The following is a 24,325-nucleotide window of genomic DNA, read 5'->3' as shown; positions in this document are numbered from 1 at the left end:
GCTTAAAGAAAATAAACATAATTTATCATATAATCAAAATAATTTAGACATGAGAGTGGAAGGAATACTCTCATTGAAACCTTACAAACCTGGAAACCGAAGCTTTAGTTGGTACCGAAAGACTTAATGAACACTCTTGAGTCCTAGCTTCTCTCCTCGCCGGAACGTTTTGTGTACTACCCGGAGTATATGAATCACCGAAATAGTATTTTTCACTACTAAGAACTAAAACTATATTTGAGAATGTGTAAAGAAGTGTATAGAGAGAAGATTTGCTTGAGAAAGCTTGATGAATAAAATGAGGAAATAAGGTGGGTATTTATAGGTGGGAAAGAGGGACCTAACAATAAATAAAATAATTATAAATAAAAAATCTGAAAATTTAGTGGAATATATTGATGTCATGGATGATGTTAAATGGAGGACAATTTATGTCATGAGTGATGTCAAATGTATCTAGATCTTTCTATGGTAGGTGAAATGAGTTATCTTTGACAGAATACTCTTTTTGGGAGCTGCGTTTGAATAAGATAAATTTCTTATTAGGATTTGGTGTCTTCATAAGAATTGTAGATATGGAAGTCTAGTTTCATATCGTTCAAGAATCAACCAATTTGGATACACCTACAGTGAGATATGATTTTTCTTCTATAAACACTCATTTCCGTCACAGCATCCTACCTTACAAAAATTAATTTATTTGACCTACTTAACCTCCGAATCTTAAAATATGGTCTTCATAAAAGTTGTAGGTAATGATCGTGTGGTTACCCAGAAATTTGAATCACTCAATTTGGATATTTCTATGAAAAGTTATGACCAAAATACAGAGGTTGTATCATGTTTAGGCAAAAATTGAAATATCGTATACAACGTTTTTAGGGGATGTTACAGGCATGATCCACGGCGTATTCATAACATTTAGGGGCAGCACAAGCGAATTGAGTGATTTTCTCATTTTATATGTGTTTGCTCATGAAAATTTTCGTAACTGGCCTCCGATCAATTTTTTTTCTAAACCTTTATAAGACCCTCTGTTAGTACCAAGGGATCAGTACGTGTAGCCTCGACATGATCCACGGTGCATTATAGCATTTATTGGTTGTACAAGCGAAATTAGATAATTTTTTCATTTTCGTGTGTGTTAGCCAATGAATATTTTAGAGAACTAGCTTTCGATCAATTTTTTCTGAAACCTTTATGGGACCCTCCTTAAGTATGGGGGGATCAGTACGTATAGCTTTGACAATTAGGCGATTTTCTCATTTTTCAGGTGTGTTAGCCCATGAATATTTTGATGGACAGTCTTTCAATCAATTTTTTTTCGAAATCTTTACGGGACCCTCTATAAGTATCCAAAGGATCAGTACGTGTAGATTCGACACGATCCATGGCGCATTAATAGCACTTAGGGGCCACACATGTGTAATTAGGGCATTTTATCATTTTTCATGTTTATGTGACCCTCCGTAAGTATTCGGAGGATCAGTACATGTAGCCTCGGCGTGATCCACGGTGAATTCATCATATTTACGGGCCGCAAAAGTGAAATTAGGTGATTTTCTCATTTTTCGTGCGTTAATTAGCCCATGAATATTTTAGTGAACATGCTTCTGGTTAAAAAAAAATTTCGAAACCTTTATGGGACCCTTAATAAGTACCCGGGGGATCAGTACACGTAGCCTAGACTTGATCCACAACGCATTCATAACATTTAGGGTACGCACAAGTGAAATTAGGTCATTTTCTCATTTTTCATGTGTGTTAGCCCATTAATATTTTAGTGAATTGACTTTCGGTAAAAAAAATATTAAAAACTTCATGGGACCCTCCGTAAGTACCTGGGGGATAAGTACGTGTAGTCTCTACATGATTTCCGGCGCATTCATAACATTTAGGGGCTACACAAGCAGAATTATGTGATTTTCTCATTTTTCGTCTATGTTAACCCATGAATATTTTGGTGAACTGACTACCGCACAATTTTTCTCCGAAACCTTTATGTGACCCTCGTAAGAACCCGGGAGATCAGTATGTGTAGCCTTGATATTATCTACGGCAAATTCATAGCATTTAGGCACCGCACAAATGGAATTAAACGATTTTCTCATTTTTCGTGTGTGTTAGCCTAGAAATACTTTGGTGAACTAGCTTCTGCTAATTTTTTTCTGAAACCTTTATGGGACCCTCTGTAAGACCCAGTGGATCTGTACGTATAGCCTCGGCACAATTCATGGCGCATTCATAGCATTTAGGGCTCGCACAAGTGGAATTAGGCAATTTTCTCATTTTCATGTGTTTACTCGTGAATATTCTGGTAAACTCGGTCAAATGTTTTTCGAAACTTTTATGGGGCCCTCCATAAGTATCCGGGGGATCAGTACGTGTAGCCTTGACATGATCCACGGTACATTTACGAACATTTGGCGTTGCATCATAAAATGATGCAGATACAGGTGATAGAGATCCTCAACATGCACATCATTGAAAATCAGTTTCCATCCATCTTTTGGTGAGACCTCTTTGCATTCAGAGGAGCTCTTTGTCATTTCATACGGTCTTGACTTATTAGTATTGGAGGTAGTTGTGGGCCTATCTCAATACCTCTTCAGAGTCAATTTTGAGGCTTCATAGACTAGTCACAGACAAAGTAGAGTTTATTCAGTATTATTTTTTAAGTCATGTTTTGCAAACATTGAGTTATATTATATTCATATTTTGAGACTTAATTATGAGAAGTTGCTTCTTTTTTTTTTATAAATTGCATGTCCATCATGAGTTAGTTTTATTGTGAGCCAAGTCTGTGAGTCAGCCAAGGGTTCGCTTGAGAACCAACAATGGTTTTTGGGTGCCAAACACGTCTAGGGTGTAGACTCGGGGAATGAAATGAATATACTAACACAGGCATCATGAATGGTGAGAAAGATCCTGCATATGAGGAAGTTCTGGCAAATGCTCTGGTGAGACACTGAGAAGCTGGTACATGGGAGGTAAGTTTCTTATATCTAGAGTGAACACAAAACTGAGGGTGAGCCCCCAAATCTTGAATGGAAGAACTTAGTCTGTCATAGCTGTGTTGAGCCAAAGCAGACATTTATATTGTGGTTGCAAATGTAAGGGAAACTGAGAACTAAAGACTTGTTGCTGAAATGGAGCATCCCAGTGGCTGAGACTTGTGTGCTATGTCCTGCAAATCCCCTCTTCTCTGTATTGTTTTTCAAAATAAATGTGTCGTATGATCTGTTTCGTTTAAGTCCTATTTCCGTAGGGTAAAATAGGATACACTTGAACAATACATGGAAAAAACAAACATAGGTAGGATTTTAAGTCAAGAATCTGTAGATAGAAATTTCCAGCTACATGTAAATGTTACAGAAACAAAATATCTTCTCATCAAACTACATAGATACCAAAGGATACAAAATAGTAATAGAAGACCTGATCAATTTAAAAACAAATGAATAAATATCTGGTGAAACCAATCTTTTCCAAAAATGCTGATCTACAGCATGACGAGGACGCGATCTCTTTGAACTTCTATGGCATTGGTAAGTGAACCTACTTTATATATTGAGATACCCACTTAAATCCATCGCCATACCCCATTTTCCGTACAATACTGCACATAAATACCTCCAAAGGACGAACAGTAGAATCAGCAAGATTCACCTTACCTTTGCCAGTCGTGACACCAGTCAAGCCAAGGTGATAACGTAGTTCATCTTCTGAGGCTGCATATGGTATGTCTATCTTGTTTCCCAAAATGAGGAAGGGGACAGTAGCAAGGGCTTCATCAGAAAGAAGCGCGTCTAGTTCCTTTTTCGACTCAGCAAAGCGCTCTTTGTCATATGCATCGACCAGGTACACAACCGCATCAACCTGTGGAAACAGCAATTCAAGCCCATTAACACGAAACTCAGGATGATTCATTGGCCAGTTTAACAGTCACCAAAAAGGCAAAACCAAAAAGGAAAAAGAACAAGAAAAAGAAGGCACAACATCTCATTAAGAAGTATAAATTTTAGTTCCACAAGAACAATGTTATCACAGATCAGAATGTAACCTTAAACAAACTAGTGGGAGGAACTCTAGAAGAAGGGAAAAAAGAAAAGCAGATGGTACTGGAGTCTGTATTCTGTAATGTTTTCAAAACAACAACAACAACATACATAGTGAAATCCCACAAAGTGGGGTCTAGGGAGGGTAGAGTGTGCGCAAACTTTACCTCTATCGCTGGGAGGTCGAGGTTGTTTCCGAAAGAACCTCGGCTCAAGTGAAACAAATCAAAGTAGTAATAGAAAGGGAAAATGGCAGTGAAGAAAAACATGACAACTCATAGGAAACCAGAGCAGAACATATATGCAAGGAACTGTAACATCAACAACAAGGTGCGATCATTTAAATGTAATGTTTACAAAAGAAGTGCAATTTAGTCCTAAACATTAATCTGTGACTATTTAATCCATTTGGTCTCAGCATGTGCTCCTTACTTCCCCTAAATCCCAAACCGAGCCAACAGAATGATGTCCTTATACATGTCAGCTTAATGGCACTTTTATCCAATTCCACGAAATAGATGAAAAAAGAAAAAAAGTTAAAGCTCTAACAATTTAACACATTATGTTTGAGGAGGATTTGCTGTTAACTACTTAACTTATCAAAAGAAAATAACCACATATTACATATAAGGAGTTTCGTATCCTTCATTGTTTATTAAGGCAGGCTTTGATAAATATATCAATTAAAATATGGATTACAATGGAAAATTTAGCATTTGCTGAGAGTAAGGAAAATTTGACTTAAAATAACATGGATTGTTGCTTCCATTTGCTCCCACACCCTCACCCCCAAAAAACAAAAAGAGAGAAAAGGGCTAGCACTGTAAGGCTGTTGGCAAACATCAGATGCTATCAAGCAATCATAACCAAGTTCAATGAATAAAAAGTATTGGGGCGTCAATCTAGTAAAGAATTTTTAGTTTGGTGACACCAAAATGAACCAAAAAAGATGTTGATGTTAACAATGCAACAAGTTAGTGCTAAAAAGGTTTTAAAATTCTGCAATATAGATCTACTTCACCTTCTACAAACTTTCTAAAGTTCCTTAATTCTCAAAAATAAATGTTATCTTTTATGGAAGTTCCGGGCCAGCTTATGCACACCTCAACTATTCCACCAAGTACCTTCTTCCTCCACCAACACAGATATAGGTAAATCTGCCCACCAAGACTTATAGCAAGTTCGACAATTAAAGTGCTTATTTTAGAGAGTTGAGGTGTTTGGTCAAGCTTTTAGGGAAAAATAAGTGCTTTTTCCTAGGTGATTGGCCAAACATGCTATTAGATAGATCAAAAGAAATCGCCTAGTGATTTTTGCCTTTGTTAGAATTTGAACCTGAGACCTCATGGTTCTCCTCCCACACTACGACACCCTTGGGTGCTATTAACAGGAACAAATGTAACCAAATGAAGTACATAAATGTTTCAATGTATCTGCAAAGGACAGGCATTCTAGAGGCCTTAGAATGATAAGGGTCACTAAGGAGAAAGACGAGTCATCTCGATGAGGGAGAAAGACAAATATTATCTGGCTAAGTAGATTATAGTCAATTGGCATAAATATTAACCTGGGACTTTGAAATATCGTCTGGGACAATTATATTGAATAAAGGCAACACTATCAAAAAAAGAATTGAGACCTTCCTAACACTAGAAGTGCAAGGATGAAAATACTAAGGATTTCATCTTTCTCCATGTCTAGTAAAGAAATGAAATTTTGGAGATGCAAAAAGTGAAACTAAATAAAAAGACCATGGTAATGTTTTTTTTAAAAACAAATTAGTGCAAAAAGGGTAAAAACAATGCAGCAATGGACCTACTACACCTTTAACAAATTTAATTCGTCACGATAAACTTTCTAAAGTTCCTACATTGACAGAGATAAGAGTCACCAAATGAAGCACACTAACATTTCAATGTCGCTGCTAGGGACATCCATTCTAGAGGCCTTACTAAGCGAGAAAGATGAGCAGAGTATCTGGCTAAGTAGACCATAGCAATAGGCACAAATATTATGGTAACCACTGCCAAATCCAGCTGCATTACAGGATAAGGGTGATCAAATTACTACACCACCTATCTTAGTAGCTTTATAAGATTGGCACCTCTAAGTATGTGGATGTGTAATCAAGCAGTAACCACGTTGAGCTTGTCGAACACTTAGATCTTTTCAACAAAGGGAAGGAACTCCACATAGTTCATAGCACAAAATTTCAGCAAGAAGAACTTCAGTACCAGCAAGACAAGCAAAAATCCTAACATGCAGTACAAACAACATGGATCTAATGCAATTACACGACGGTTGATATAGACATCCTGTCCAGTTGATATAAAAGGCAATTGTGAGTTTTATTAGCTTTTGGATTCGAAAAAATCTTTTTGATTATTTCTTTCGATTTCCACAGTGATTAGATTACCAATTCAAGTAATGGTGAAATTCTAATTGGACAGAGAGATTTAACACAATCGCCAGAACTTATACAGTGACAAATGATGCAACAGATGAGCACGATGCGGTCTATCCTTGTATGCAGAAAATGCATATTTAAAAAAAAAATCATACCTTGGCATAGTAATCTTTCCAGACCCGACGAGCAATCTGATGACCTCCCAAGTCAAAAGCTTTGAACTTTATCTTCCCAATACTCAACTCTTCAGATGTAGGATACTGAGTTGGCTGATGCTGAACTAACCTCTGTAAATAACATAAAATGCAATCAAAGAATAATCAAATCAAAGACGATGCTTTTATGATAAATCAAGACAATTAAACACCAACACATCAATCAATCATGAATCAACTTCACCCATTTGCTCATTTCCACTCAATGCAAGGTTTCTCAACGATTCATTATAATTACTCAATCCATCTCAAATATCTTTTTTCAGTTCTGTTCCCCCCAAAAATGCTACCTTTCTACATTTAAAAACAATCTAGGCATTAATAAGATGATACACATGTTTCAAAAGTTTTTCTTAAACTCTGTGCGCATCAACAACATAACATAATTCCTGTCTCTCTCAAATTTGATGCGATGCACTTTCTTTGTTTGACGGGGAAAATAAATTGCTTCTACATTTAGAAATAATTCAACCCACGATTTACATATTTCAAATGTACGTCTTTTCTTTCTTAAACTCCGTGTCCAGTCAAACAACGTAACATAATTCCTACGTCCCTCTCAACATGATGTGATGCACTTTCTGTTTTAGTTTGTCGAAATAAATTGCTAGCTTTCTGCATTAAGAAACAATTTAACCCATGATTTACGTATTTTCAAAAGTTTTTCTTAAACTTTGTGCCCGATCAAACAACATAAGATAACTCTTACATCCCAATCAAATTGATGTGGATGCACTTTTTTTTTTAGTCTATCCCGAAAACATATAGCTTACCTTTCTACATTTAGAAACAATTTAAAAACCCATACAACAACAACAGCATCATCATCATACTCAATATAATCCCAGAAAAGTGGAATCTTTGGTGGTTAGATTGTAGGCACACCTTACCCAACCTAGAGGTAGAGAGGATGTTTTCGAAACAATATAACCCATGATTTACATATTTCGAAAGCACGTTCTTTTCTTTCTTAAACTCCGCCCCAAATTAAAAAAAAATTGGGGTATTAATAGTACCTCATCTTTGAGCATATGGAGGAGAGTTGTCTTGCCAGCATTGTCAAGACCTAAGAATAAGATCTTAGCTTCCTTTTGCCACAAACCCAGAGATGACAAAACTCCATAAAACCAATCCCACAGAAACATTTTCTTGATTATTTTTTTTTCTTTTTTCAAATTCAAGAAAGATGACACTTTTTTCAGAAAAATCAGATCTTGGGGTTGTTTATATGGAGGTAATTAATTGTTAAACTTAAAAATCAAAAGATGATTAAAGAATTGATTAGGGTTTAGGTGAAGCTAAATGGGAAAATGAAATTGAAACTAATTTTTCTTGGTTGTCAATGGAAAAAGACAAATTTGTGGATGGATCTGAACTGGCATTAATCGCTGTCTGTTTTTTTTTTTAATGGTGGTAAAAACTCGACAGAAAAAATAAATAAATAATTTTAATATTAAATCTCTAATCTAATCAATTTTCTTTTTGGTTTTCCAATTATACAAGAAAAATAATATAAAACAGGTTAAAAAAGATCATATATCTACACGTTAATTTTTTATAAATAAAATCAAATTCAACGATTTTTTTAAAATTTCTTATAATAATTTTGAAAAGATGTGAACGGAAAAGGGCATAAATTGTTTTATTTGTGATTTATTTTAAATGTATTGTTTGTTAATCTATTAGCCTATAGAAGCTTTCAATATTATTTTCTATCTCAAATCTAAACTATTACAAAATTTAAATATATCCTTAAATATTTAAAAAGATCTAAATTTTTCGAAGCAAATACACCATTAGCTGATATGAATAAAGATACCAATTAAAAACTCAATAATAATAATAATACAACATATTTATTTATATTAGTCACATAATAATATAGGTCTAGAGACTCTAAACCACACCATGAGGAAACTCATATCAAATCCCTTTGTCACAATTTTCACCCTTCTGTTTACATGCCGTCTTATGATGACATGTTCTACGACGTTTTGTGTGAGAATATTTTATGAATTTTGACGAAGAATTTGATTAGCATAATCGTTACATTATTATTCATGATATGATAAATATGATAACTGAAATTATCGACGTCAGTGATGATTGCCAAAATTTAAAGGTGTTTGTTGATGTGACTATACTCGTTGACCAGAGGATAGAAGATGAATATTGCGAGAGGTAAATAGAATGGAAGTTGATGAAAATATTGTGAAGGATGATTGTGTGATTTGCTTAGAAGAGCTTGGAATGGAAAGAGAGTTGTTGTGCATGCCTTGCTAACATATGTTTCATGGAGATTGCATTACAACTTGGTTAGAGAACGGTCATTTTGTCGTTATAATCTTCTACCTAGGTAACAAAATCCGTAGCGATCGATTATCGATAATTATGTTAGCTATGAATAATTTAGTGATAGATTAGACACTTATTTTGTAGCTAATTCCATTTTTTTTGGTAGTAAAAGGAAGAAAGAAGCATTACTTGACGAATAAAACACTTCGATCAAGTTGAGAATTGTTGGAAGAATTATTCACGTTTTTCTTTAACATTAATTGATCTTTTATGATAAAATAAATTTATAATTCATGTTTTTTTCCTCTAAATTAGGGGTAGGTTAAAAGGGAAAATGAGGGAGAAGGATTATAAAGTGAGGAATCGAACTCTCACTAACAAGGTGAAAGTTTAAGTAGTCAACCAACTTAACTATTAAGATTATCAATAATTAAACGATAATATTTTGTATTTGATGTAAAAAATGTATCTATCTATCTATATTATTATATAACCTATAGAAGTTTAATACGAAAAAAATTGTGTACCACACAAATCGATACCATTTATGTAGGAATTATTTGTGTGGTTAATACACTCCCTCCATGTGTAATAAGAAACTTGTTTTCCTACGAAAAATGTTTGACCTACCTGAACATTAAAAATTGCAAAACATTTTCGCCCATACCAAACACACCATAATTTCAGTTTAGTTTTCCTTATGCTTGAGGCCTTATAGAATATACTTCCCTATTTCAATTTATTTGTGTTATTTTTCTTTTTAGTCCGTTTCAAGAAGAATATCTCTTTCCTTTTTCTGTCAACTCTTTAATTTCATCTTTTCACGGGCATGTTCAAAACCACAAGATTCAAAAAAAAAAATTACTTTCTTAAACTTCATGTCAAGTCACAACTAGACAAATAAATCGAAACAAGAGGGAGTAGTAAGTATAAGGAAATGTCATCATATATTAACAAAAAAAGAGGAAGAAGGAAACAACATTCATTGTACATGTGCTAGCCGTTTGTGGATGCATGTCTCCTTACATTATAGTACAGGAAATTACAATCCAATGTTTAGTTTCAATACAAGTAGAGTTTTTGGATTCCCCTCTAGTTTCCAGCAAAAAAACACCTTCAGGAATTGGGAAAACTGAAAGTCATTTAGGAAATGGTGGCCGGAGACGGATAAAGCTTTTATACACACCTCACAAAAGGTTTTCATGGCTCTGACATTTCCGATTTAGTACATGGCATGTTAACCAGCATCTTGTGAACGCTTTCAGATCATGGCAAGCTCAATGGTCACACGCCTCCATAATTATTATGAGGTAGGACCCTGCTCCCGAGCCTTTGCCAGCTTTGCTTGGGTAAGCCTGTCCAGGATAGAAGGTTCCAGAGGAATTGGATCAAGACATCGCTCAGCAGCAGCAACAATTACCTGTTCGTTCATGAAGATAAGTTCATTTCATCTCGTCAGACAAAAGAACAGTTGAAGCAACAACTGTATCGACATGTACAGTTGCAAGCAAATAAACAGCAGTACAATGGACCCTTTGAGAACTCTCTCATACTGCACAAAAGGAAGTCATTGAAAAGGAGACACTAGCCAAAGGTTCCTTCGACATAGTAGCTGTAAAGTAGTAGGCATTATCTGTTTACCTCATCAAGCAAAAAATCAACAGCAGCTTCATCATCGGCAGTGTCCTTCAGAGTAGTTTTAAGAAAATGGATGTCCAGCTGAATTTGTTGAAATCCACTACGGTTAAAAGTCTGAAGCCGGACAAATTCTTGTAAACTCTTCAAGCAAAGTTTCACGATAGTAGTTATTACTGATTCCTGCAAAATCAAGGGCATTCTTATCCATTGCTCTTCAAGACAAATGAAGTTTGCCAAGTGAAAAGCACTAGCACCCAACCTGTGTATGTTCAACTTTTGTGAAAATTTCCATCTTCTGCTTAAACAATTTCGCCAAATGGGACTCAAGAAGTTGACTTCTGGCCTTCTGGGTATTTGACTGTACCATTCTGTCATCTCTTAATGGATTACTACGGGAGGAAGTGGTGCTCCCACTGCTGTCAGTACGGCGATGCTTACGCTGGAGCCCTTCAGGCAATATACTCTTTACTTCTTTAACGATACTATCTAGCTGGCAATAAGATCAAAAAGAAAATGTTATTCTTGTACTAATCTCATATCATGTATAACCAATTACATAATTACAATGAGGAGGTGACAGTTTTCGCCACGTTGCACATTAACTTCCTCTTCTTATAATAGGCAAAGAAGATAAAGCCAAAAATTACCTCTTGAAGAAGCAGATCAACAAACATATGAACTTCTCTGGGCTCTTTATGCTGTACAAACAGGAAAAGGTAAGGCAAAACAGCACAAACCATCACATTGGACTTCTAGGGTAATTACTCCTACCTCACCATATGTTCTGCTTACCTTGACCCAATTTGGCGTTGTGAACCTTTTATTCAAGACAACTGATATCTTCTGAGTTCTCATGTTAATATACTGAGAATAAATGGAGATGAAGAGAATCAGAATTTTGATTTCATACTCTACTAATGAAGGCAACAAAAGAATTAACAAACTTCAGGTTTCATTTATAAAACTATCAAGCTAAGAAGATAATTTGAAAATTGAAACAGTGAAAGATGCTACATAGATAAGCATGCAATCCAAATAGGACATCATCAAGAACCTTCAGAAGCAAGCATTGTGAAAACACATGAAGATCATTTAAATACAAGAGAAAATTTCTTTATGATCTACCCATTAACAAAAATCACATTCAGCAGTTAAGCCAGTCACTGAAACAGAATAATGGTGTTGGGCATCTGTAGGAGAAAGAAGATGCTCAGAATATATATATAACATACATGCTGCAAGAATTTTTCACCAGCTGCTCTGAAGGTGCGACAAATTTCTGCAGGAACAAAAGCTGGACCATTTTCATAGCCCCGAGACCCACCACCAGAGAAAGAGGCAGCAATTTCCTGAAAGATTTGAAAAGTTAAAAGATGCCCAATTAAATGGGGCGGAATATATGAATATACTGGTTATAACTATTAGACCACCCCTGACCTCGGTAATTCTGGGAATGGCATTTTTCTCAACGAAAACAGAGAGTTGAGCCAGCACAAGAACAAGCCCAGGAAGTATTTTGTCTCCCTGTATTCCCTCCTGAAAGCTTAGATCTTGACCAGCTGGATATTTCTTTCCAGAAAGTAAGAGAAAATGATCATTAAGTTTCCTGAAGAAGTCCTGAAATCCTTCTTGTACCCAGTCAACGACCAAGTCTCTCAACTTAGAAAGCAGTTCCAAGTTTTCATCAAGAAGTTGACGGAAATCCTGTCATACAAGAAATCAAACCAAAGGTGCAACTCAGAACACAATTCACTAGGAACTAAGTGTCTGTACTGTGGTCGTGATTTTATAGCTTTTTCTTTTGGAATGTAGGGTTCCTTGTGATATAGGAAGCAAGTTTTTGCCTAGTTGAGTTATAATTCAGGTAGTTGTTTTGGCCTAATTAATAGTTAAAACTATCTGTCAATTACTTGAGATCAATTTTATTGATGTCTCGAGCAAAGATCACAGAGAGCATAGAAGCATTTCAATAACTTAATAGCAGGCCACATTTGTAAAAGCATCCTCATATTATTAATGCATTCCAGAAAATTAACTCACATGGAAATGGATTTTACTTATTGGAAGTTCTCCACCTATTACTCATAAGAACTCTTCAGTCTTTTACTTCTATATCATGTAGATTTTGTAATTGATGTCCAAGTAGACTCTAACACTGAAGCTAAACACCATAAGGGAAGAAGTAGAATTGATCAACATATACCATCAACTTTAAAAATCACTCCCGTCCCACCCTCCAATGTAGTCTAAATCTTGAGGGGGGAAATGTATAACTAGTGAAGTAATAGCTTTAATAGTTTTGAGACGAGAATTATTTGACACAAGGATAAATAAGAACTTTGTATAATTCCGTCACAGCTTATTTTACCTGTAAGACATCCATACCGCCCTGCACTACCGCATTTTTACTGGCCTCAAGGGTGGCCTGCAAAGGATTTTCTTCTTCAATACCCTCCATTTGATTACCAACTTTTACAACAGCACCTGCCAGTTCAAAAGAACAAAGAATAGCCAAAATCAAGATGCATTAGAACTCATGCAAAATATGTGGTTTCAATATTAGGGTCACTGTATTGATATAAAGAATTTATTTTTCTCAAGGTTACTCATTTGGATTGTGCAAATTCTTCGGTTAAGAAAGTTACTATGGACTATACATTGAGCTTTGGATCTTACATAAAACAAAATGTAAGACTAAAACTTCAGAAGCACTTTTTTCACTTTTATATCCTTTTAGAAGACAAAAGGTAAGTTGGATCCATTTTGAGCTGTTCTTTTAAGAATCTTACCCAGTCAACTCATGATACAAAATATCCCACTTTAGGCAGATAGACTAGGTTCTATGTGAAGAAGGGACTGAAAGCTGGTTCTGCATTTCAATTTCGGCAAATCAGTAAGTTCTTATTTTTATTTTTGAGTTAATGGAAATCAGAGGTTTGTTGGTTTGCACATCCTTCTTAGAGATCTCTTTATATCTCTTAACTAATATCTATTTGAATTGACATTTGTTTTTTGAGGTCAAAGTTTAGGCATGTAATCTATAATTGCTACTGTATCTTCTTCTTTTTTTCTTTTTTAATATACATGTTATCTATTATTTCGATTTAACAGTACAAACCTGAAATCTTAAGTAGAAGATGGCTAAATCTGCTAGCAACGTATTGTTTAATGGCAACATGAGCAGCCTGAAACGACAGAGTCAGTACATCAATGACAATCGAACATTACAGACTAATAAGAGGTAGCTGTCTTTCATATGCAACCTCCATAGTAATATCACGCAGACCAGCCTCAGGCAACACTCCATCCATGATAAGCACATCGGTCCAAATAATCCCTGATGAAGTATGAGTGTCATAAGATACAATCAGCCATCGTTACAGTGTCCTAACACAAGTGTTGTCCATGAAAAGCTTGGTTATAGAAACAGTGGACTTGAGATTTTGGAAAGCAGAAGAAAGCTAAATAAACAAGCAAGACTGAAACTAAACAAAACAGTCAATCGTAACAAACATCTATAGCAGGGAGCAACGCTGTAAGGTAAATAAGAAAACGAAATCCAAATAAAGGAATTAAAGAGAAGCAGTTGAAAACGCAAAATTAAAGTTGAATAAGCAAAATAAAATAGAAGCCCATTTTACAATGACCATGAGGTGAATGCTAGTTAAACTTACTTAACATGGCAACAAGATCGGAAGAAGCAAGTTGTTTCTTGATGTGCTGCTGGGTGGCTTCAAAGTGCCTAAATTTGGTAGCAGGTGGGAGTGTAATATTAATCACAGATACCAAAATATTAAGCACAAATAATTATGAGAGAACAAAATCAGCTTCACCAAGAAAGGGATGTGGTGAAAGTGCGTACATTTTAGTTAAGTTTTGTGCAAGACTAGAGAGTTGCTGTTCTGAATCATGGAAAATAACTCGATAAGCACGGACAGCCTCGGAAAATTCACGAATAGAAGCCTAAGTCATGAATAGGACATGCATTAGTGTAAATACAATTAGTGCTCGGAAGGAAAAAAAACAAATAATACACCATACAATTCAAATCCAGAAGAAAGGAACTCAAGAGCATACTTAAGATCCCAAATCTGTGTCCTTTTGGTTTCACCATCTTGTATTAAGCTAAGTGCAGGGAACTAGCATGTTGCATAACAAATATCACAGCAAAGTGGTATTATCTTTCACATAAATGGGCAAGTCATGTCATAATGCAATTCAATTGAAGTTTACTTATGGTAGTTTCTTTTCTCAAAGTATTATTCACACCCTTTTTGTACATTCTCATTTTGTAGTGATAATTTCCACCTCTTTGCAAGGTTAGGAGGGGTACTCATCTTTAAAAAAGTAGAGGAAATAGTGTTAGTAATGTAACTCACCAAAAACATCATTGTCATTATTCATATCCCTATCCTTAGTTCTAGTTATCCTTATCCCTTTTTTTTAATAACCAAAAGCCTCCCTTACCCCACTTGTGAGATTACACTGGGTATGTTGTTGTAAAACAACAACAACAACCCAGTGAAATCCCACAACATGGGGTCTGGGGAGGGTAGAATGTACGCAGACCTTACTCCTACCAAGGTAGGACGGCTGTTTCCTGGAGACCCTCGGCTCAGTAAAAGCATAAATGCATAAAAAATGTTAGATAAGAATAGAAAATTAAAAGCTTTATGAGAAAAACAACAAACAAATAAAGAATAGATAACAAATAAATACAAATAAATAAATACTAATAACAAATAACGATTAAATAAATAATGAAAGCATCACAGGTAAAATTGAGTAATCAAAGCATAGAAAGTAATAAATAATAACAGAAATAACAGAAATCAGAAGTCAAAGCGCAAGAGATCGTAATGCACTACTACACCTATGAATAGAGAAGAATAACGAGACTATGAACTAGCCTTCTACCCTAATGTGGGTCCTCCACACCCTCCTATCTAATGTTGTTGTAAAAGTTTCCCTTAATTTAAAGCCCCATGCTACACTAGGATCTTCACATACTTTATTTTGAAAAAAAACATTTGACAAATCAAATTGTATATTAAAACCTCTCTCGCTCCTGATTCCCTCCATTCTCCCTTATTTCCCGCTCTTCTGTCTTCGTCATTCTATCTATTCTCTATCTTCTCCCCCTTTTTCCTCTCCCTTATATTGTTCTCTCTTTCTCCTTCTTTTTTCCTCCCCTTGCTTCTTTCTCATCTCTCTTTGGTATTACATCAATAGCCTAAGATTCCAACTTCAAAGCATGAGCAATGACCTTGCTTTAACGCACCTCATGAGCAGCAGAAGTAGCTGATTCAGGAAGGTTTCCTTGATCTGCTGAAGCGTGGGGTATTTCCTTAGATTCCAGATGGAGATCCACAAGGAACTGTTCTAACTTCTCAAATAGTTGAACCTTCAAATTATCAACCTGCATAAAACATATACATTCAAAGATCAACATGTTAGTTTTCGCTCACACACTTTGTAATTATGGCTTCACAGACTTTTTGATTTTAATACAAGATGTTACCATTTCCCCAAAAAAAGATCAACATGCAAGAAGAAGACAATAGAAGTTTCAGTAATCTTCATTGCACCAATAAACACATGAATTTTTGTTTCAATCATTTTTAGTATTTACAAACTAAATTCGAACATAGACAGTTATTCCCACATAGATATCCAAAGAATACGAGGTCGCGAGTTTCCTCTTTACATAATATATTTTTCTTTTTCATCTTGAGGGAAATTATTTCGACAAGCATGCAATGTACATTCCATGCCATGAGACCAGCATATAAATAATTTTACTTACCAACAAACCACCATATCTTTTTGTCTCTATAAACATACAAAAATGACCACATTTACCATTGCACTACATAAAAACACATCCTTCACATTTTCAATTCTCTACTTGAGAAAAGAAAAGGATAAAAATGAAGAGGCATATTAGACAGAAGAAGCTGATTCTAATTCAGAGGTACTGGCGACCGTAGGGTTTTGATGATAATTCAAGGGACATAAAGTACCTATGTCTTATGTTGCTCAGACTCTTCAAAATTGTTGTCAGGTGCATGACGGATCCTCCAGAAGTAGTTTATTTTGGAGGATCAGACATGGGTGCAGCTACATTTTTGAAGAGTCGTAGTAACATAGCTTATGTCTATGTTCCTATTTTAACAGGAAATTTATCATAATCCTTTTAAAAGACCAAAAATATTTTAAGTTAAAGGCACATATTTTTAAGACAAACAGTAACAGGATCTTACTATATGGCTATCCAAAATATACGAAAGCCATTTTAATATGTATACCCACATCCCTTCCCAACCAATCTTTCATCAATGATGTAATACATCAAGTTAACCCATTGTGCAATTAATTCACATTGGACCAAACTTTCAACAAAATGCAGCAATTTCCCTAGCTATTGCCGAGCAAGGCATGGGTGAATTTGAGATCATCAACATCCTCATCTTCACAGGATGGAAAGCTAAGAAAGCAACTAGAAGCTAAGCATCTTGCTGAGAGAGGGACAGTGATATGTAAAATGGGAGTGAGGAGTGCATTTCTTTACTACACATTTTATTTGAACTAAAGAAGACTGAAATTATTATAAAATTAAAAATCGCATCTAACATTCAAGGATAAATTGAACCATGCAAAACAAGTAATAGAATTGCTGATATATAGAAGCAGAAAAAAAGGTGTGATACGAACAGGAAAATTTAATTGCTTAAGGAGCATAACAGCTTCAGCCCTGGCTTGTATTGATTCAGAATCTGAAAATACCTTTCCCTGAAACCAAAGAAAAAGTAATATGAAAGATCAACTCTGATCATTTTTGCCAAGTTCTTGACAGAAACCCAAAAAGGCTTGAACCAGTGTTCTGCAAAATTTGCATTCAGATTCATCTTTTTCCCTACTCCTTCAAAATTAGCCCTTAGAGAGTGGCAGATCAAAACACTCCCCAGCATGGCAGAGATCTAAATGGCTCATAGGAATTATAGAAACTTTTCTCTGTCTGTTTACAATGGAGATGAAAGGAAGGAGAAGTAATGCTGGACAACAACAACAACCCAGTGAAATCCCACAACGTGGGTCTGGGGAGGGTAAAGTGTACGCGGACCTTACTCCTACCAAGGTAGGATGGCTGCTTTCGAGAGACCCTCGGCTCAAAAGAAGCATAAAACGAGGTCAGATAAGGCTAAGAAGTTCAAAGCGAGCTATGGGAAAGCAAATAACGAATAATGCAAATAACGAAAGCGACACAGATAAAATAGAGTAATCAACGGACAGAAAGTAATGTTGGACAACTCTAAACACAAAATCAACACCACCACCACAACCCCCCCCCCCCTCCGTTCCCATTTTTATGTGACACACTTTCCTTTTTAGTTTGTCGCAAAAAGAATGGCACCATTCTATTTTTAAAACAATTTAACTTTAAACTTCTCATTTACCCCTAATTAGATGATTTATAGCCACACAAATGTCTATGGCTTGTTTTAGACCACAAGTTTCAAAAGCCTTTCTTTATTCTTTGTCTTCTTTCCCAGTGTAGTCAAAGGCGCGCATTAAGCGCGCTTAAGCCCTGAAGCGAGGCTCAAAACGTGTTGAGCGTTTCGCCTCACTTTATTTGCGCTTTACTGTCGTCGTCAAGGTTAAGGCAAACTTTTCCTTGCCAATGAGGCTATTCTGAAGAAGTGACACTAAACAATTGATAATTCACTTTATCATGGTTTTTTTTTCAATTTCTTTGGTCATATATTTGTCATTCATGTTTATAATTATTAGTCTTGGACTAAACATATATATTTGTATTTTTTTCACCCTTTGCACATTTTTTTCATTAAAGTCCACACTTTATTTGCACTTTGCGCTTAAAGCCCCAGAGGACCTTAAGAGCTTATTTACGCTTTTCGCCTTTGATAACACTGTTCTTTCCTCCCTTTCCTTCCATTTTAACAAAATATTTAACTCAGTTTAAGTACCTCAACCAACTGTGGCCTCTCTCGACAGAGTAACTGCTAACTAGAAAAAAGGAGAAACCTGCAAGTTTGTTGTAATAACAACAATTGCTTCCTCTGAGGCTCTTTTGCAATCCTGGAACGAAGAGTCTCCATATGCCTGGTGATGAAAAAGTACTGACATTAAAGATGAGACTTTGACATGCATTTACATCATACAAACAGGAAAAACAGTGGAACAAAGATCACTATCCACAAACCTTGAAAATGGGCATGGCTCCAGTGTAGTATTTCACAGCATCAGCATAGGCTTCTGATTTGATACACTTTGCCAACCTAGCGGGTAGATCATATATGAACTGCTCTTTTCAACAGAAAATGAAATCCATGTAACTCACACATAACCAGAAACCACCTCTTTTACAATGCATAGCAGCATACAACATAAAGTTGCATTTTATCTATTTCGGAAAACAAAGTTGCATGATGAACCTGAACAACAAATCCATAAGACAGCGAAGGTAATAAGACATTTTATTTTTTTGAGTTGACGTTAGCATTTATTTACAACTTCAGCAATCCTTTTTTGACCATTTAATCATGTGAATTATTAATAGCTCCAAAGATCCAGTGGTTAAAATATGGAATGGATAATTCCTTCCTCTTCCTAAAAACAATTTTCACTTAATCAGTAAATTGCTCTACATGTATCCCATAAATAATGAGTTCAGGTAACTTGTACTGGAAGCAATATATGATGTCATTCTTCAATTAACATCTGGATCAATCTACTTCACTGCCGAATGAGCATCTTATTTCCCTTGGTTAAATCATAAACAGTCAAAAGTCAACCAGCTCAAGATATCGGGCGTATAAAGGAAATGCTTATTCCTCTATCCTCAACACTAGCAGCAAACATCAACTTAGTTGTAAAGGTTAGTAACTTAGTATAAGAACCCACAGTTGGTAACTTCAATACTCAATAAGAAAAGACACATTTTACAATTGCGTAAAACATTGCAAGAGCTTAACACCTCACTTTAGTACCTGAACTTTGCGTAGAAGATTACGGGTCCGATGCAATTTCTCTATGTGTTCCCTCTTCTCAAAAAGAGAAGTATTGACCCCATCACTTTTAGATTGCACGGATATTATCTGCAAATATTTGAAGAAAATCTAATTCTTGACACATCTTCCAGTGTTTTGCTGCTTAGGTCATGATTATAACCAAAAAAAAAAGTAAAAAAATTCTTTAAATAAATAAAAAGGGAAAAAAGAAATAAACAAAAACCTTTTCAAGAAGCTGCTCCATATTTGTCTCCATGCCAACAATATTGTTTTTCATCCTGGAAACGTAATCGTATAGGTGAGTTCTTCATTAATGCCAAATGGGAAAATGACAAGATAAAACCCAGTTAGTCCTGATTCAACATATAATCTGAAGCCAAGCATAATAAGTTTAAGAAACTTCTAACAATTGCATGATCCTTCTTACTGTAGAGCACCAAAATTGAGGACCCATGAAACATGCTATAAGTACAAACAAACTCAACCTACATAGAGTTAAGTTGCAACTATAACCCCTAATATTTGTCTCTCAAGGGATGAAATGGGTTCGGAACAACTTTCTAGAACATGGTTTACCTTTTAATTGTGTCTGTGGCACTTACGAACTTGTTGTAATTTTCATATACCAACATTTGCAGGTCAGTATCGAGATTCTTTATCTCAGCAGCCATTTGAACATGCCTCTGAAGCAGACCTTCCAAATTGGACTTCTGCACCTGTATGTTTGTGAAATATATGACATTCGTCCCAGACAAATGAAATCAAAAGTCATATTTATTTTTCCACGACTAGAAAAGATGGCATGATTAAAAGATCAGCTTACTCCTTGGGAAAGCAACAGATTAAGTAAGGACCTCTCTGATAAGTACATAAGTTCGCAATACAAAAGTTTTATGGAAGACGCCTTAGTCAAAGCCAAACCAACACGACCACTGTCAAAGTTTGCTCCTCTGACTTAGGTAGGCTGAGTAAATGGGGAAGCATATTCTACTAGTAATACTGATTGATTCTATTGCAATACACTGCTGCTTGAAAGTATGACAACTCATTTCCTTTTCTTTTCTTCCAGTTACAAGGATTAAACTGTTGTGGGAATTTCATGCCTCTTCTTGAATTCTTTTACGCTTCTGGTGAAGTTACAAAATAAAAATGTCATCGGAAATTTGTGTGCCGCATATCAATAGGAGCCATTACACTATTAGATTAAACAAGGTGGAGTTTGATTTTTATACCGTAGTTACTATGTATTTACATCCAAAATCCCAACTACCAATGTAGTATCTCAGGTATTGCTATTTGGTGGTAAAAGAACCCAAAGTTGTAGTATAGCTTCATGATTGTTGACGATTTCTCTTTCTTTTAATAAGTAATAATTTAATTCATACAAATGCACAATAGGTGACTGTTCTTATCAAAAGCTTTACAGTTTCTATTTATCAAAAAAATAATTACAGTTTCAGCTCCAAATAGCTCAAAAAGTTTAGTAAATCTTTAATACTAGAAACATAGTGCTGCCTACTCTGAAGAAAAGGAAGAAAATAATATCCAAACATTTTCTCATAAGGCTGTACGAATTAATTACTACAGTCAGGCCTCTCTATACTGGTCATCCTCCACAACAACATTTCACTACAGCAGCCAAGTTATTTTTTGGAACCGTTTTTAATCTTATGTTATATTATATGTTCTCAATAACAGCATTTCGCTATAACAGCCAAAAAACTATGTTATAGAGAGCTTTGGCTGTATGTGTTAAAAACATTTTAGTTTCTCTTTCCAAAGATGTCGATTCAAACAAAGAAGAGTAAGCAATCCAGATTTTTCCTAGTTTTTACATATGGCCTTCCCATGTTTATTGATGATGCTATTAGCGTCAATTTAAATAGGTTGGGAAAAAGGAAAACAGGGAAGTCAAGATTTACTTGGTAAGAATTTCTAAACTAAACTGAAAGAGCAACCATATCCACATTACAAGCATTCTTTCTTTTTCGATGGTACCTCTAAAACATGTAAATGATAGAAGGATTTGTCTGTGTTAGATTGGGGTAAGATCTAAGAGTAACTACTGAAGCCTTTCTTTGTTTAGCTCCCATAAATGAACTTGGCTAAATTTGGTGTAGATAAGTACTATGCACACTTCTACGCTCCTTTCTTGCTAGTGGATCAGTCTCATACTACAATACCATAAATTCCATCACCCACTGCAGTTAAGGGGTAGGGATAGGCTCCAGTTACTTTAGTGGAGAATGATATTAGATGTGCACACAGATAAAGAAGCTGCAAGAACCTTCCAGGCCTTGAAGCTAATAACTCTAACAGGTGTATTACCAAAGAAGAATCTTTTCTTCACCTCCATAAGTTGGGAAGCTAAGAAATTAAGCCATTATTGCAAACTTGTATATGGGGGATGCAATTTCTGTTTTTTCAAGAAGAACAAAGAAAAAGCTGATATCTTTGAGACTTTGACGCAAAAAAAAAATTGTGCAAGCAATAAGCCCTTTATGTAACTTTCTTAGCTGAACATGGAATTTCCTGAAGACCAACAGGTAAAGCTTGGACAGAAAAGATAATTACGGCTCATACTCCATTGTTCATTAAACAATTAAGGAGTTATGCTCCATGTCCATAACCACATTATCATCTAATTACTCCTCCATTGTTACAAAAGCATTACTTCACAAAGTAAGATAGATGATCAAACACCTGAACCTTTCTAAACTCACACATCCCCTTAATACCATTTTCTTAGTTCTACCTTTATTTAAGTATGAACCCCGTCAAATCAAAACAATGTCTTTCTAAGATATTTTCAATAAACTTGTCAAAACAAGTCCTAAATTTTCAATAAACTTGTCTAAACGAGTCTTAAAATCTTTTATTTTGGTAGTGTAAGTGTACACAGATATACTTTCTTGGAAATACGAAGCTCAATAAAATTATTGTTTTATTAATAAATAAATAAAAACTGATCTTTTTCAGGATAGCCATATTGTAAGCTAGCATTTAACCATAGATTTTGGATCAGATTTTGCATATCTGTTTGGTCAAAGATTATGGATCAAATTCTGAAAATCTATCTTTAAAAAAAAAATCAAGTTCCAAAAATTGGCCTAGATCAGTTTTTTGGACTTCAAGTCACAAAACTTCAATATTTTTTCCAAATAAAATGCATATCCAAACTCAACTTTCGTTCAAGTTTTCAAGTTTCAACTTCATAATCGGCCAACTAGGAGCTTAAATTGCTAAAAAAATATTAATAAAACTAAAACTAAAAATCTGTCATTTCAGACCAGTTTTTCGGACTTCTTCTCACAAAATTTCAACTTTTTTCCAACATGTGCAAACACAACTTCAAAAATTCAAGTTTTCAAGTATTTATGGCCAAATAAGAGATCTAAATTACTTTTAAAAAATTGGAAAAATTATACTAAATCAAACTAAAACTAATCCAACCCAGTTTTTTGTTCAAAATCAATGAACAACAAAATGAAGTAGTAGCAAGTAATTGAGGGGACATACAAGTAAATTCATGTACTGATCGGCATCGAAGGAGGTAGTGTTAATGGTATCCAAAGTTGCAAATCTAGAAGAAGCATTAGTCGAAACTGAAGTAGAATTTGCATCTGGAGGGTAATAGATCGATAATAGATCTCTCATTTTCTTCGCTTTATCATCAATCGGTACTTCATCATTTACACCCATTTTTCAGTTTCTGTTCCTTTAGCTCAACAATGGCAGAACTGAAAGAATTTGAGATCTATCGATCAGTTGTTAGCTATGGCATTGAAAAATGACTTGGAGGAGATGGCTTCAGATAATTTGTTAATAATTCACAATAGTCCCTTAAGTTTGTGGAGTTCTATTCAACTACTCCTGCAAAAAAAAATTGTCTTTAATCATCTGCTCAAATTATATCTTAATTTTGCAATTTAGAAAACTAATATACTATTTATACCCTGACAAATAGAGCATATTTAATCATTTTTTTATCAACAAACTTATATTTATTGAATCTAAAGAAAAATTAATCTTTTAAGTTTAAAAATGTGACAAGAATTTAAAAAATTAATTAACTTGACCATGAAAAGACCCAACAAAAAAAAAAAATAGGTAAGGCAATTTTTTAAAGACACATGATATTTTTTGAATTAAAAAATTAGTTTCAAACTTTTTTAAAAAAATTGAGTAAATATGAATACAACAACAATAACATACCAGTAAAATTTCATAAATGGGATTTGGGGAGGGTCTCATGGAGGTGAGGAGGTTGTTTTTAAAAGATCTTCGACTCAAATGCATCAGCTCCAAGTGAGGCGAAATAATAGATGTAGTATAGCGTTTAAAACGAAAATTAAAGTAAATACTACACCAAAATTCCACTTTTTAAAACTAGAAACTAAATTAAAAATGCTTAACATCTTTTCGTACAATATAAATGAACTCTATGCTATGTATCATAAGAAAAAGCATATATTGCATTATTTGAAACTCTACAGATAATGAATTCATCTCCTTGATTTGTTTTCAATTAATATATAGTCTTTATTTGCAAACAATATCATATTTGAGATCAAAAAATTCAAAGAAATTTAATTATTTTTTTATGACATTGCCAAGTAAGATATTGGAGACTTTGAATTATGACAATATTTTCAAGGCATGATAAAAACATGGGAGCAC

The 24,325-nt window shown here is 34.8% G+C and overlaps 2 protein-coding genes across 2 annotated transcripts; both read right to left on the bottom strand.

Moving 5' to 3' along the window:
- Window positions 1-3,297: 3,297 nt before the first annotated feature.
- On the bottom strand, window positions 3,298-8,019 carry LOC129901387 (GTP-binding protein SAR1A-like). Its single transcript, XM_055976538.1, has 3 exons — window positions 7,697-8,019; window positions 6,621-6,752; window positions 3,298-3,879 (listed from the first exon to the last, which is right to left on the bottom strand). The coding sequence occupies exons 1-3, from the start codon at window positions 7,823-7,825 to the stop codon at window positions 3,559-3,561; spliced, it is 582 nt and encodes a 193-aa protein (XP_055832513.1). The 5' UTR covers window positions 7,826-8,019; the 3' UTR covers window positions 3,298-3,558.
- Window positions 8,020-9,899: 1,880 nt separating this feature from the next.
- LOC129901148 (vacuolar protein sorting-associated protein 51 homolog) lies at window positions 9,900-23,513 on the bottom strand. The gene is made up of 20 exons (XM_055976273.1): window positions 23,165-23,513; window positions 20,222-20,361; window positions 19,869-19,923; window positions 19,625-19,732; window positions 18,838-18,936; window positions 18,660-18,737; window positions 17,328-17,405; window positions 15,895-16,032; window positions 14,476-14,576; window positions 14,288-14,355; window positions 13,877-13,950; window positions 13,732-13,798; window positions 12,982-13,097; window positions 12,051-12,317; window positions 11,846-11,962; window positions 11,406-11,477; window positions 11,261-11,311; window positions 10,873-11,103; window positions 10,617-10,793; window positions 9,900-10,395 (listed from the first exon to the last, which is right to left on the bottom strand). The coding sequence occupies exons 1-20, from the start codon at window positions 23,345-23,347 to the stop codon at window positions 10,279-10,281; spliced, it is 2,337 nt and encodes a 778-aa protein (XP_055832248.1). The 5' UTR covers window positions 23,348-23,513; the 3' UTR covers window positions 9,900-10,278.
- Window positions 23,514-24,325: the final 812 nt, after the last annotated feature.

This window comes from Solanum dulcamara, chromosome 8 (assembly GCF_947179165.1).
Source record: "Solanum dulcamara chromosome 8, daSolDulc1.2, whole genome shotgun sequence".
NCBI classification, from domain to species: Eukaryota; Viridiplantae; Streptophyta; class Magnoliopsida; order Solanales; family Solanaceae; genus Solanum; species Solanum dulcamara.
This window is presented reverse-complemented; position numbering and strand designations above follow the sequence as displayed.